At 36.4% G+C, this 15,219-nt stretch overlaps 1 protein-coding gene across 5 annotated transcripts in view; it reads right to left on the reverse strand.

Moving 5' to 3' along the window:
• The window catches only part of LAMA2 (laminin subunit alpha 2), a 531,319-nt gene that overhangs the window by 136,911 nt on the left and 379,189 nt on the right, over positions 1-15,219 (reverse strand). For 4 of the 5 annotated variants that reach the window (XM_046676887.1, XM_046676884.1, XM_046676885.1 and 1 more), the window contains 2 exons: positions 8,993-9,079; positions 5,044-5,237 (listed from right to left, as the gene is read on the reverse strand). In XM_046676887.1, coding sequence (XP_046532843.1) covers positions 5,044-5,237; positions 8,993-9,079 — 281 coding nt within the window. The remainder of the gene's footprint in view (positions 1-5,043; positions 5,238-8,992; positions 9,080-15,219) is intronic. The other variant, XM_046676886.1, reaches the window with a different exon arrangement.

Here is a 15,219-nt window from a genome sequence, read left to right on the forward strand (position 1 = left end):
ACTAATCTAATGTCACAAAACTTGTATGTGGCCAGCCAGGATTCCAACCGTCTGGAGCCACTTCACAACAGCATGCTTCGTGGCATCAGAAGATCGTCTGTTTCAGGAACGCCACCAAAAAGGAGATGATAAAATTATCTTTCTTCTTCTGACTTTAAAATCACATGATTTTATTGTTCTTTGAGGACAATAAACTTCCTGGATCTAGCAGAGTGAAAATTGTAATCAGATGGAACTTTCTCTTAAAATGAAGCCCGACTGAAAGTAAAGGAAATAGTGATCAGTCTCTCTAGATGACAGTTCAATGGCACAACTCCTTCATCCACTAACAGAACAGCTTTCTCAATGTGACATACAAACCGCTGAGACTGACTGCCAATAACCAGGAACATTACCTGGAATCAGAGTGATGGTTGGCTGTTCTATCATGTTGTTAGCCTGGACCTATGCTGAGAAGGTTGACAACAAGAAACTCAAAGCGTCTTTTACTAACAAAACAGATGCAGAGAAGGTGCAAACAGGATGAACAGAAGTTGCTTTTATAGATTCCCTGACGCCTGCATTTGAACAACATGCCACGGCTTAGAGATGTAGAAAACTACCATAGACATACTGGCCTTTGAATAGGAACTAGTGCTTGGGGATTAAGTGGAGGCAAAGAGAGGACAACATTCAGTGGGCCAGGATGGAGGGGAATCACCTAGCGGAAAAGCAAAGCCAAAGCTCACTAAATAGCATCTGGAGATCAACTGATTTTTTTTTTAATCATCTTCTATTATAGAAAGTCCTATTTTCTTTACAGTGATCAACCGCATTCCACTACTTTGTTCCTGCCCTCATATACAGGGAGCAGTAAGTGCCACTAGCAATCATCTTTGATGATAAGAGGACAGCAGTGTTCTAGTGTTAATATTTGAGGGCCTCTGCATTCTTGTGGTAAGATCCTCGGCAGTAATTGGCTATTTAAAACAATAACCTTGACTTTGTCTGTCTAGATCGGTACCAATGTAGGATAAAACTTCAGACTTCAGGTTTCACCAAGTGGCTGGAAGGTGTGTATTTTGGAGTTAAGGTGCGTTACCACATTTAGCTAGGCTTAGCTTAGGTTGCAGGTAGAAAACACACTTCATGATGGCTTTTGCAACACTGCAAGCAAAACATCATCTTAAATGTTATATTTTAGATAAATTGTGACTATAAATAATGAAGCTGATATATTCCTAATATCTCACATGCAACAAATAAAAATAGGAAGCATCAAATTGATATTTATAACATGCTATTTCTGGCACTCTGTGGAACAGCATCTTGCCAACAGCTACTAGTTTTAATTTCTGTTCTCTAGGAGAGTAATATATTTTACTATGCTACTCGTAATCTAGTTTAAACATCACTTGGGTTGTTGTGTGTTAACTACTAGTCTGTAGGAAATAGGACACGAACAAATCCAAGTTTTGTGTTTCACAATACGAAACTTTATTATGAAAGAAATAATGGCTTTCCTGCTCAGTCTCAAATTTCAGAAGGGCAGGTGGTTGTCCTCATTTTATAAAATGACATGTAAATTACGGATGAAGGTTTAAAGAAGAGGTTGGATTTGTATTAAATAACTTACTAAGGACAAGTCCTGACTTGGGAAGTCTATTAAACAGCCACTCAGAACTCACCGAAATGCATAAGGCAAGAACACATGGTAGGGCTGTGCCAAATTATTCCCATTAGGAAAACATAAAAAGGCAGCCAACGGAATCTGGGCACCCAACTAGTGCGCCATTCACCTGCATAGAGGACAGGACTCCACCTGAAAATCTCTGATGAAAATTGGTGCAGCCACTATGCAAAACAGTATGGAGATTTCTCAAAAAGTTAAAAACAGAAATACTATATGATCCAGCTATTATGCTTCTGTGTATTTATCCAAAGAACATGAAAAGACTAATTTGAAAAGATATATATACTGTTATGTTCATCACAGCATTATTCACAATAGCCATGACTAGAAGCAACCTAAGTACTCATCAATGGATGAATGGATAAAGAAGATGTAGTATATATATCTCTGTGTGTGTGTGTGTATACAATGTAATATTACTCAGCCATACAAAAGATGAAATCATGCCATTTGCGACAACATGGGTGGACCTTGAGGGTATTACACTAAGTAAAATAAGTTAGACAGAGAAAGACAAATACTATATGATTTTACTCATATGTGGAAGGTAAACCAACCAACAAACACATCGATATGGAGAGAGACTGGTGGTTACCAGAGAAGGGGTAGGGGGGAAGCCGAAGGGGTAAGGGGGTACATATGTACAGTGATGGATGGAAACTAGACTTTTGGTGGTGAACACGATGCAGTCTATACAGAAGCTGGAATATAATGATGTACACCTGAAATTTACACAATGTTATAAACCGATGTGACCTTAATTAAAAGAATCTCTGATGAATAACAACTTATCATAACTACTATAATGTTTGAAATCTTAGAGGAGAGAGTCTCAATGGTTAGCAGAAAAAAAATATGTATTTATTGACATTATATATATTTAAAACTTTTTATTTTGTATCTTTAGCCCATTTTATCTTTATTCTTCATTGAGGTAACATGGGTTCTAAGCTGAGAAGAAGCTTTTCTCAGAAGATATTTCTCTTAGTATACATATATTCTCTTGCTGGAACCAGGCCACCTCCCTTCACTCTCACCCACAGGCCTTGTAAAGTTCCACTAGAGTCACATGTCCTAGCACAGGCCCTGCAGATCAAATGGGCCAGGTGACGCCATTCTTTGGTCTCTTGCTCTAATTTAGCTTAAGGATCTAGAAAGAGTCTAAAAGAGAAGTGAGGATAAGTTGAGTTATGTCCTCACTTGTGTCTTGTTTTATCTCATTTCAAAACTAGAAGTAGGAACCGTGTCCTGGGAAAGGCCAGCATGATAGAACCATAACATAATTTTCCACAGCTGAAGAAATTGTAAAAGATGAAAAAAGAAGAAAAATCTGAAGACACTCTATGTAACAATTCTTACAGTTAACCTAACAAATGGTAAAGAGAAAACATTCCTAGAAGTAAGTAGAAATCACTAATATTTAAGAGCAGCATGAAGAAAATCTATACAGCATTTATAAAATGAAAATATTTATTACAAATATCTTATAAATATAAAAGAAATATATTTATTTATAAAGTAATTATAAACACTTTAGAAAAAGTGTCTAAATAGCAAAAAAAAATCCCCATAATTTAACACTTTTTTTGGTATAAGAAAAACCACTATAATTTAATCCACCAGAAGAATATTAACATTTCCTGGACATAGCAACTGCACTGAATTATCAGGTATACTGATTGAAAATACGTTTCCCTATGGGACAAGAATAATGCAAATCAACATTTAAGGCTGGTGTAACTTTGTATCTGGAGGATTGGTACTTTTCATATCACTGGGATATTTAAAACTCACTGATGTAACAGGGAAAAAAATGAGTTGAGTTTTCTTGTTATAAATTTATTTAAATGTATATAAAGTATTGATCATCAACAGAATAAGAAGTTACAGCCATTGTTGTTGATGGGCAGAATGACATTTCCCTTTAAAAGAAATGGTCAGAAAATAATCCCATTATTTTATCTCTCACAAATTTTAATGTGTTATTATAATATTTTGGGCTTCATATCAAATGTGATCTTTTTACTTCAAGTTTATTTCTGGATAGTTAATAAAATTGATAATTTGAACTCAAGACTGTTTAGATTAGTGTTTACATTAGGACTATATATTATCTACTTCAATATATCCATGTTAATAATTTAACTTGAAAACAATATTAAAACTAGTTGGATTACATTGGAAGTCGACTTCATTATCATTGAAATACCCCATTATAATTGAGCAGAGTGAATATATGTATACCAAGAGCTAAATGTGATAATGTAAATGTATATTACATATTACTTTACTCTCCCCATCAAGCTTGACATTTATTTTTATTTTAAATGTGATACATTTTCATTAAAGATGGTTGAAATACACAGGAAAAAAAATTTAAAAACCTATATTCCCAAACTCACCCAGTCTTTACGTTTTGCCATATTTTAAAAGTCAGATTAGCTTTCGAGGTAATTTATGAAACTACAGCACAAGTAAAAATTCTAATTAAAATGTTACTACGATTTAGACACACATAAGATGTTAAAACCAGAAATACCGGCATGCATAAACACATTAAAATAGGTAAGCATTGAAATAAAAGGTACCAGAATATTTTACATTTCTATTTGTTAGAAAGAATTAAGACCACTAATGTAAATTCTGTCAAGGAGAAGAATACTATAATATAACAGTGCCTCCCTAAATTTATAAATAACCTCTTTTAGATTAGAATTTATATAAGGCCCAAGAACCGTATTTAACTACTGATATTTGATGTACTTTCAATATGGCATTACTGAATCCAGAAGCAGGTAAACAAGGAGAGAGAGCAAGAGAGCAAATCACCCTCCATTTATAGTACACGTGAGTCAAAATACTGGAGTTCACCCTCACCGCTTCCAGGTTCTGCGTCCAAGAGAAAGTTAGGAAGCAGTATGCTCATGAATTCCCGTAAAAGCCAGGAAGAGAAAAGTCAGTTGTAATTCAAGGCTTAAAGTGTCTGTCCAGCTGATTACAAATTCAGGAGGATTCTTAAAAATTTAATAAACCCTGATCTTTAATCTGTCACAAAAGCAACGCCAATTTTAGTAAAACTGCAAACTCTGAGATGGACAAAATAGACCAGAATACGTCTGCAGGAGCTTTGCTGTAGGTCTGCCATGAACTGACTGAAGCATGCTGAGGATTTTCTCAGCTGTTTTTGGCTCAGCAGGATGGAGACAAAAACAGCAGGCGAACAGCAGAAGGTGGATAGATAGCGTCAGAAAGAATGAAGAGTAGCACTAGCTTTTGCAAACCAAGGGGGGAAAAAGACAGTCTTTCTCATTAGAAATGCAACAGAAACAGAGCCAAGGTCCCAGAACTGATAGCTAAGTTAGTATACGTACAAACACACTCCGCGCCCTCGCGCGCATGCCAGTGCTTGCAGCCGTCACACTTCCGCCCCGTGGCTCCGGGCCGGCACGTGCAGAGCCCCGTGACCGGGTCGCAGGGGACAGGCAGCGAGCCATGGGGGTCACACTCACATTCTTGGCAGGAGCCTCCAGGGCTGCTTGGGCTGCCAGTATAACCAGGGGCACACCTAGATTTAAACGGTGACAAAGCAAAGGAGATTAATAATGTATCTCTGAATTGATGCTGTTGTGTGTTTTGTTAAAACAAAACTGATACCAAGAGTCGATAAATCAGGGGTCAGCAAACTTTTCCTGTAAAGAGCCAGACAGTAAATATTTGAAGCTTTGCAGGTCAAGAGGCAAAATCAAAATCACGCAGTGAGAGAGAAATAAATTTCCAAACATCTTTTTGGTTGATGGAATTCCAAACAATAATAATAATAATTGAGTACAAATTATTTTGTAATACTTATCTACTAATGTAACACCAATCTATTAATGAGAAGAATGTAATTCTTGTTGAGGCATTAAATTTACTTAACTTGGGTTCGAATTTACTGCTTCCTATCATCAAATTAATTGTAAATGTTTGCCTGTAACAACCATTCTTAGCTTGGTGCCATACAGAATCAGGCCACGGGCCAATTTTGTGAGCCATAGTTTGCCCACCACTGCTCTACATCATAAACTTTTTTTTTTGAAGTCTTCTTTTTCAAGTGGAAATGAATAAAATTATATATTGACTGTTAGGCTTTCCCAGATGCATGCATTTTAGAGATCAAATTGACCAAAGAAATCAATCCACTAATTTTACTAATGAGCAAAAAGAATCAAGTTAAGTGGCAATAAACTCCTAGATTTTCTATTTAACTCTATTGGTATTTCCTTTCTACCACATCTTCCTCAAGATGGATTTTTCATTGTGTGTCCACGGAAGTGGGTTAATGTTATGCAAATAGAATATATTTGAGTAATTAGGAAATCCAACTGGATGAATCCAAAAGGCAATCAATTCATTGATTCTTCCACCCATGCATGCATCCATCACTTAAGTATCTATCACTATGGGTTATGTTATGGGAAGTTTGGTAACTTTACAAGATGCTAGGAAGACTATATGCTCTGGTTTACAGAGGATGGTCCCAGATTACCTGTTGTCCCGGTTTAATTATTAAAAACACTTCCTGTCTCTCCTTAGAGATCCTGGATTAGACAATAAATTATATATATAATCAGCCTAAATACAAGCAACCATCAGAACTTTTGTTCAAGAGGTAATTACGTGAGGATGTTGAAAGACAGTAGGAGGTTGAAGCCAAAAATTATAAACACTGGCCAGATAATCTCAGACCATCTTTCATGGCCTGGATTGTGGAAATTTGCATGGCTGATTGTGAAAGTTAATTCATCCTGCGCCGGTTAGAAAAGGCAAAGCAAGAAGAAAATTATCTGTAACATTAGGCTTTTATACATTTATAGTTTTAATTATTTTATTTCCAATGAAATGTTACAAATGCTCAATAAGAATATCATTTAAATAAGTCCACTTGAATTGTTTCTTAATATTTGCAGTGAAAGAATTCTATTGTAAACTGGTTCAGATTGATTAAATGCTCAAAGATTTTATTACAAGAGTAACGAAGCTAAAGTATGGGGAGCCATTTCTCTATTACAGGGACACTCAAGACATTTAAGCAGTTTTAGACCTGAGCTCAGTTTGGGCAGGTCATAAGGTGATTAAATGATTTAAGAAGCTCTCAGAAGTGGAACAAATTTATTTGGAAAGTTACAACAAAAATTTCACCGAGCCTTTTGGTTTAATTTAGCTGGATAACAGCTGTTTTTCAGGGAAATATAACCTGATCACTTATATGTTAGAGATGATGAATTTAAAGCTGTAACAACATTTGAGAACTGCAAAAACAACACAAGCCATTCACATTTCGTAGTGTAGGACCCTGCTCGTCTATATGCTTCATAAACTGTCAACTCTTACTGATTAAACGTTAATGGATATTAAAAAAAAGAAATCTTCTGTAGTCACTCTGCCTTAAGACAATAATTATTCACTTCAGTGTACCCTTCCGGTCTTTTCCGTATACATGCTTCTGTAGATAGTGGTAACTCCAATTTATAAATGCAGCTATACTATGAAATGTTTTTTCATAAATTACTGAAGATAATCCCCTTGGTGTCCAGGGATGATTTGAGTCATCATTCTACTGGTCTTTACAAAGGCATGAAGTGAATATTAGGCTAAGCATGAATACCATGCACACGGGTGGACATTAAAAATACATATATTTAAATGATGTATATATCTCCAAAACAAATGGAAATATTTTTGGATTTTGTATTGTTTTGAGTTATTTAATTGCTGCTGATTTCTGTTGGCATGGAAAATTGTAAATGCACTGTTATATACATGCAAGTATTAGATATTTTGTTGTATTATATGCAAGTATTAGATTATTTCTTCCAAATAATACAGAATTATTTGGAAATATATTTCACAAACTTATAGAAACTGCATTGGGATTTATAAAACTTAAGTGTAATTATTTAGTGACTTACTTATTTCTGCTATTAAATGACCATTGCTGATTAGACCAAAAGAAGATTTTTTTTTAATGGGTGATGATAAAATTAATTTTTATGGGTTTATTTTTGCAAAGAGATTCATAATTTAAGGAAATGATCTTGGAAGAATACAGCAAAGGAGTGGGTGAAGCAGGACATGGAAAGAAAGAATCCAAGCAATGGTGTGATTCCAGGTGATGGCCCAGCCTGATTCCATGGAAAGCTCTGCAGCATGAATAACATCTCAAAGTTTGTTCAGCTTTGGGGCAAAGGAGCTGGACTTTTGTACTCCCACACTATTTGGTTATTGGCTCTGGAGCCCTGGAGGAAGGTGGGGTAAATTCTCAGGCCTTTTTGCCCCTCTTTTGGGAGAAGAGGCTTCTGTGTGGATGCTTGGGCAGGGCACCAACAGTATCCTCCACACCCTTGACCTTCACAATGTTAGCATACAGTAGGTAGAACATCAGCTATTCTGATGTTATAGATGAGAAAAATGGCACCAAGCTAAGTTGGCGGACCTAGGCTGTGTTCAAGGGTCTTTAAAAAACTTTATGCTGTTATCAATTATGCTAAATTTATCATACGTTTTTAATGCCGATAGTTAATATTAGTTACTCTCTTTTATTTTAGAGATAATACCCAAAACATATTAAAAGTGATGATGATAAGCTTGACTATCCAGGATACTGATCTTATAGAAAATATGAATCTAGAAAATATTACGATATCCTACTAGACAGTCAGTCTGGAATTGTGTTTCTTAATTTATCATTTGTATTACAGTTAGTATTCATTTCAATAGTTACATACATGCATTATCGGATTTTGTAAAAAATACAGGGAGAGGAATCACTTAAATAATATTGTGTGCCTGTTGAAATGGAGAACCGAATAACCGACACTTTATTGTTTGGGTTGCTCTAATTATGAATGCTTGGTACCATTTACATCCTGCATCATGTATGCACTTGCTGGTGTAGTGCCACGGTGCTCTGAACAGTGATGTTCACACAGTTGGTTCCAGCCAATATTTTTCAGTGAACTAAAATAAGAATTACATGTGGTCAGCTTTTTATTATTGTTAACTACTGATAAACTTTTGGAAATTGATGTGATTTATTTGTTCTTGTAAAAATCTCTCTCTATATATGTATAAAATATAAATTATATAATTGTGAAATAATTTGGAATCTTGGAGAAAGTCTAAGTATAAGATGGAAGCAAACAGCTTTCTTTGGAGAAAGTCTAAAGATATACAAATATTTTCAAAAGCATATAAACTACTAGAAAATATGAAAATAATGAATACTTTTCTATTGTGATCCTTTATCACAAGATCTCTAGGTGTCACGACTGTTCATACCGTTCACAGTACTGGCCTTCATACCCCCGTGGGCAGGCTGAGCAGCGGTAATCGTTGAGGCCTTCCATGACACAAGAAGGGCTGAAACTGCATCAGAAAAGAAAAGATTGGGAAAAGCCTTTTAACTACTTATTTTATAAATTTAAGTAATCCTACCCATTATCTAGATGATTGGAACTTATTTTTAGTTGGTTTTAAAGGCCATATTCGTAATTATTTATGAGGTCCTACTCAAGGGGAAGATATCACAACTAAATACCACCAATCGTAGTCAACATAAATATGGTTGGTTTTTGATGAATTAACAAAGCATCACACTGACCATGTTAAAACTTTGAAATTTTAACAATGATATGACAACCATGAAAATATTAAACATCCAGCAGAATTGCCCTATTTTTCATGAATCAAAAGAAAAAGGTGACCAGAATTCAGGCACGTTTGCCTGATCATAGAATAAGTACTACTGAATATCTTTCAGGTAAAAAAAAAAAGAGGCATAAAAGTTATATAATTTTTTTTCTAAGAACTCAGCCCAAATTGCCACTGGCACTTCAACACGTGAAGTGTGAATAAATGTTTCACTTAAAATAAAAGAGTGGCTTTTCTAATTCACATATGGATTTCAAACTACATTTTACTCTAAGGACAAAGTAATGTGATTTAGTATGAGGCAAGAAGAAGGGAAAGCTTTCTACATGAAAATGAATGTGCTTTTCTGACAATTTTCTGATCTTTTCTAATAAGTAGTTCTTGTGGAACTTGCCCTGCGGTCACCACAACACTGGTAGACCACAGCAGGTCAGGCTTGCTCCAAGATTTCTGATCACCTTACCCTGCAAAACAAAGACTTGACAACTTGAAAACTCAACTATATTAACACGGAATTTGGGATTGTTACAAATGTCTCTCAAATGTAAGTAGCGCTGCATTCCCACTGGATGAAACTGCATGGGGCACTGGAAACTCAGGAATACAAAACACATATATTTGTTGCAAAATGGTAATGCTGCAAACATCATTTTTCTTTTTGTTGGGCTGCTAAACCAGATGATACTGAAAAAGCAATAAAGTGTAGAGACCAGGGCCACAACTCCTATTGGTCAGGTGCCATGAGGACTCTGTTTAACTGTCTTCTAATGCATTCAATCAATAGTACACAAACGAGAAAGAAACTCTAACCTTTGCAAAAGATGCGAACACGTTGATTGACTACTCACAAGCTCATTATCCAACCCGTTTATTTTTTGCCTTCACAAAAATAGACCCACAAACACATAATTGACACATTCTGGCAAGCCTTTAGATCTTTAATTTAAAGCTTGCTGCTGAGTGCATCTGTAGGCACACGTATACACACACACAAACTCACATACATACATAGACACTTGGAAACAGATTTTTAGACATTTCAAGTGAAACTCTAGAAAGCCAACATCATTAAACTATATTTCTTTACAGTAACATATCTGTTTCAATTACTACACAGGGATGTTATAATTCTCCCTGAATAGCTGATATAAACTTTTTTGAAGTACGCTATTATGGTGGATTAAAACTTTTCTTTACACCACTTACAAAGATTTATGAAGGAGGAAGTAAGAATCACAACCTACTCGAGGTTAGTTTATTCTTTCTGCTCACAACTCCCTCATCTGCTCTCAATTGTCATATTGTCTGCAAGGCCACTCAGAAACCCTTGTGCTTTCTCTCAGTGGCCATCTTTTACATTTCCTTATGTTTACTGATTACAAACTTGCCTCAACAGGATTTCTAAGATTTAAAGTCTGCTCTTCTGTGTCAATCCCTGTGGATACTACAGTGATCAATTTGCTTCCTGGATGCCGCCTCCTTCTGGTTTTTATCCCCGTTCACTGGCTATTCCTTTGCAGTATCCTTTGCTGGATCTACGTCATGTCATGTTCTTGACCTCTTAATATGCTTCACAGTTCAGTCCTCAGATTTCTCCTATCCTGTCCTCTTTTGTCCTCTCCCCTCTCTCCTAAATGATCTCATTTAGTCTTAAAGTCTTTAAATATTGCGTCTCCCCTAACAGCTCCACAACTGAGCTCCCCCCTCCAAAAAATAACCACTGACCTTTCTATAATTTTCCTCATCCCAGTCGATGGCCATTCTGTGCTTCCATTTGCTCTGCTATAAACCATAGAGTCAACTTTATCTCCTTTCTCTCACATTCCACATGTATTCTATCTGCAAAGGCTGCTGGTGTTACCATCACTAACATCATTGCGCTGTCCTGTTCCAAGCCACTCTTGCCATTGGAAGACTTTTAGCCCTCAGGACGTTTCGTTACCCACTGTGGCTGCCCTGACTCCAGCTTCTCTCCCCCTCCCCCTCCTTCCCTCTGCTCCTACCACCCTGGATCCTTGTTGTCTGCCAAGCATGGGCCCAGCATGGGTCTGTCTCCTGGCCTGTGTACTTGCTTTGTCCTCTGGCTAGACTGTTCATCCTCAGCTAGTCGCATGGCCCTCTCCATGACTTCATTCAACTCTGCAGAAGCCTCATCTATTTGTGAAGATCTGCATCGAGTACCCTAGTCACTAAATGGCACCCCAGTCACTAAATCCTCTGAGGCTGCTTTATTTTTCCTGGTAGCCCTTTAATTATCTATAATACATTCTATATTGATTTGTGTTTTTTTCAGTTTTATTGAAGTATAATTGGCAAATAAAATTGTAAAATATTTAGAGTGTACCTGTGATGATTTGATATACATATATAAATTATGAAAGGATTCCCACTATCTAGTTAATTAACACATCTGTCATATCATGTATTTACCGTTTTATTTTTTGGTGAGAATACAAGTTCTACTCTCTTAGCAAGTTTCAATAATACAATACTGTGTTACTAACTATAGTCACCATGTTCAACATTAGCTCCTCACACCTAATTCATCTTATAACTGAAAGTTTGGACCTATTTACCAGCTTCTCCCACTCCCCAGCCCCTGACAATCACCATTCTACAGTCTGTTCCTACGGATTTGTTTTTGTTTTCATTTTTTAATATTCCACACATATGTGAAGACTTGCAGTTTTTGTCTTTCTCTGTCTGGCACAAATTGCTGATCACATTTGGAGAAGAGCAAGAAACTCAACTTTGCATCATCGTAGAAGGGAGGAGAGTGCATTGAGCCTGGAAAGAGGGTAAGATTGCAGAAGTTTCTAATACTTTGCTAAAATATCTGACTTTTCCTTAGGTAGGCAGTGAAAACCTCCTGGGGGTATGCGAGCAATGCTGCACTGTCACAATGGTTAAAAGCCGGAAAGAGATCTCGAAGACTGAACTAATGCATGAAAGAGAGTTTGCAATCACTCAGCACACTTGACCCTTACTTTTCATTGACTCACAGGTTGAAGTCATTGAAGACAGGCAGCTCAGCCTCCTACGTCTGTATTTCAGAATCTATATTTATATCTCAGGGAAAAGAGCCTCTCTTCTTTGCCCTGGCTGGTTTCTTTGTTTGCATTTTCATCCTTCTCCTCTTACCATGGGTCTTTGCTTTGCTAATTAATACTCCAAGCTTTAGGTGGTGATATTAGTGGGTCATGAGACCACTTTAGTGAGTTTTGACTAAAATTTCTTCTAATAACGCAAGAGGATAAAATTGAATAGTAAATACCATAATACAGATACTATTATATCTATATATCTTATAATAAAATATTACCAATTATATTATGTCTTATAATACTATCTATTAATATAGATATAGGTATATAATATAGATATGTAAATATCTATACACATCCAGTTTTTTGTGTACTATGTTATGATGAAAAAAGTATTTCTTACAGTGGTTGAAATCAATAAAATTTGAAAGCCACTGAACTAACCACTTTGATTTGGTATTTTGATTCTTACAGGGTCTTTTGCATAAAATATACACTTAAATTATACAAATCATATAAAGCAGAGATGGAAACATACTTTTATTTTTAAGGAAGATTGGCCCTGAGCTAACACTCACTGCCAATCCTCCTCTTTTTGCTGAGGAAAATTGGACCTGAGCTAACATCTGCACCCATCTTCCTCTATTTTATATGTGGGATGCCTGCCATAGCATGGCTTGATAAGCGTTGCTGGGTCCATGCCCGGGATCTGAACTGGTGATCCCCAGGGCCACCAAAGGAGAGCACGTGAACTTAACCGCTACACCACCAGGCCAGCCCCTGAAAACACACTTTTTTATAGATCCTGTTTACGTATCAAAGGAGTACTCTTTTTTTCCCTTCTTGAAATTTCTTAAAGCTGTAAACTCACAGCCTTGTAACCCAATGTCTGACTCCAGGGTTGATTGTCAAAATTCACCAATGACCCTCACAGTTAATTGCCACCATATGTTCTCAGTCTTCCTTCTTCAGTCTCCATCTGAAGCTCATTCACTGCTGCTCTTCTCTCTGGTGGTGTGAGTGGCAGTGTGGCCTCAGCAACCTTGCCTCCCTGACTGCTCCTGTCTTGGCTCCTCCTTCTCTTCTGGCTTCCCTAATGTAGGTACTCCTGTCTTTCCTTCTTTCCATGTGCTGCCCTTGGTAACATTACCCTGGGAAATCTTATCCAACTTTAATTCATTTATTAACATATCTCCTCCTTCATCTGCCCTTCCAATTTTCAGACTACCATATCCTGCAGCTATTTGTGTATTTCCATTCAGACACACCCTTCACGTCACTTTGAACCTACTTGAAACATAAATTGTCTTTCTTCTGCAGCAGCTCTCTCCTGGTTTCCCTATTTCAGTTAATGGCACCATCATTTTGGGGGTCAACATGGCTGAAAACCTCCGGCTTCTAACCTCTCATATCTAATTAGTTATTAGTTCCGTAGGGCTGCATTCAACAATTTTATCACATCCAACCCCTTGTCTCCATCCTTGTTACTGTTACCTACCTTCAGGTTCTAATTATCTTTTGCCTAAGCTAGTGCAATAGCTTTTTAATCAGTCTCTTCTCTTCTCTTATTTGTCTGTTTCAATTCATTATACTCTATTATGAAGTCTTCCTAAAGTGTGGCTCTGATCACATTAACCTTTTTTTTTTTTAATAAAAACTTGTAGTGTTTCCTCATTACATAGAAAATTAAACAGCAATTGCCTAGACTGGTATTTAAGGATTTCTACAACATGGCCTCCATTCTCCCATTCATTTTCATCTGCAGTTACGAAATTCTATTTGTGTTCTATGTTGCAAACTCTTTTACTTACTAGTTCTTCAACGTGCCTTGTGTTTTCTGTTTCTAAGTTTTTCCTCCTATAATTTTCTGCTATCTCTACCAGTAAAAACCCTTCAATCTACTATTTAAAATCTATTTTAAATACTACTTCTTTTAATATGTTCTTGAAGCTTCCAAAATCAGGTGTGGTATTATGTGCCTTTGAATTCTCTTTACATTTTAGTTGACTTCACTTAAGACACTTGTTTTATTGCGAGCCTTTCCAAGAGATGTCATCCTTCTCTTTTGTATCTCTTGTACATTTTGTTATACTTCACCCCATAGGAAATTATCAACTAGTTATTGAATTTTTCTAAAATTTAAACATTCTCTTGTTTAAATCTGGTTGTCAGAGGGAGATTAGGGAAAAGAAAATGAAAATAATATTTTTCATATGCCTACAAGTTGGTGCTTGGATGAACAATAAGATCATGTATTTTATCCTCATTAATATCCTACTTACCTAAAAATTTACATTCAGTACCCTATAAAAGACTTGTGATTCTGTTCAACAAGAAAAGGAGCTTGCATGAAAATGCTTTCAAAATGTATACAAAGCCAAAGATGGAGAAAAAAACCTGAGTGGACACAGGTGGAAATATCTCTCCATCTGAGTTGCTTTGCGGTTCTTATATGTATGAGATAAGGTGTGCAGGATCCTAATTCTGAACAAACTGCCCTACATTCTTTTCAAAAGCAAATTCTTAGAGAAAAACTGCCCTATCCTGTAGAGATTGAAGTCTATAAATCACTTAGCACAAAGTATAGATTCCCTGAGCAAAAAGGTAAATGAAAACACCTAGGGGTTTTCATCAATATATAAACCCATGCAGAATGTTCAGACGGCACTAAATAAAATATTCCAGAGCTTGTCTTCACTTATGGCTGTGTTTCCATGGTACCAAGCTCGGACCATTTTAACAGAAAGGGGGCAGTGATTCTTGGAGATATTGACTTATTTTGGAGCATAATAATAAGTCACTCTGCTTTAA

Source organism: Equus quagga, chromosome 11, assembly GCF_021613505.1.
Source record: "Equus quagga isolate Etosha38 chromosome 11, UCLA_HA_Equagga_1.0, whole genome shotgun sequence".
In the NCBI taxonomy this organism is placed as follows: Eukaryota; Metazoa; Chordata; class Mammalia; order Perissodactyla; family Equidae; genus Equus; species Equus quagga.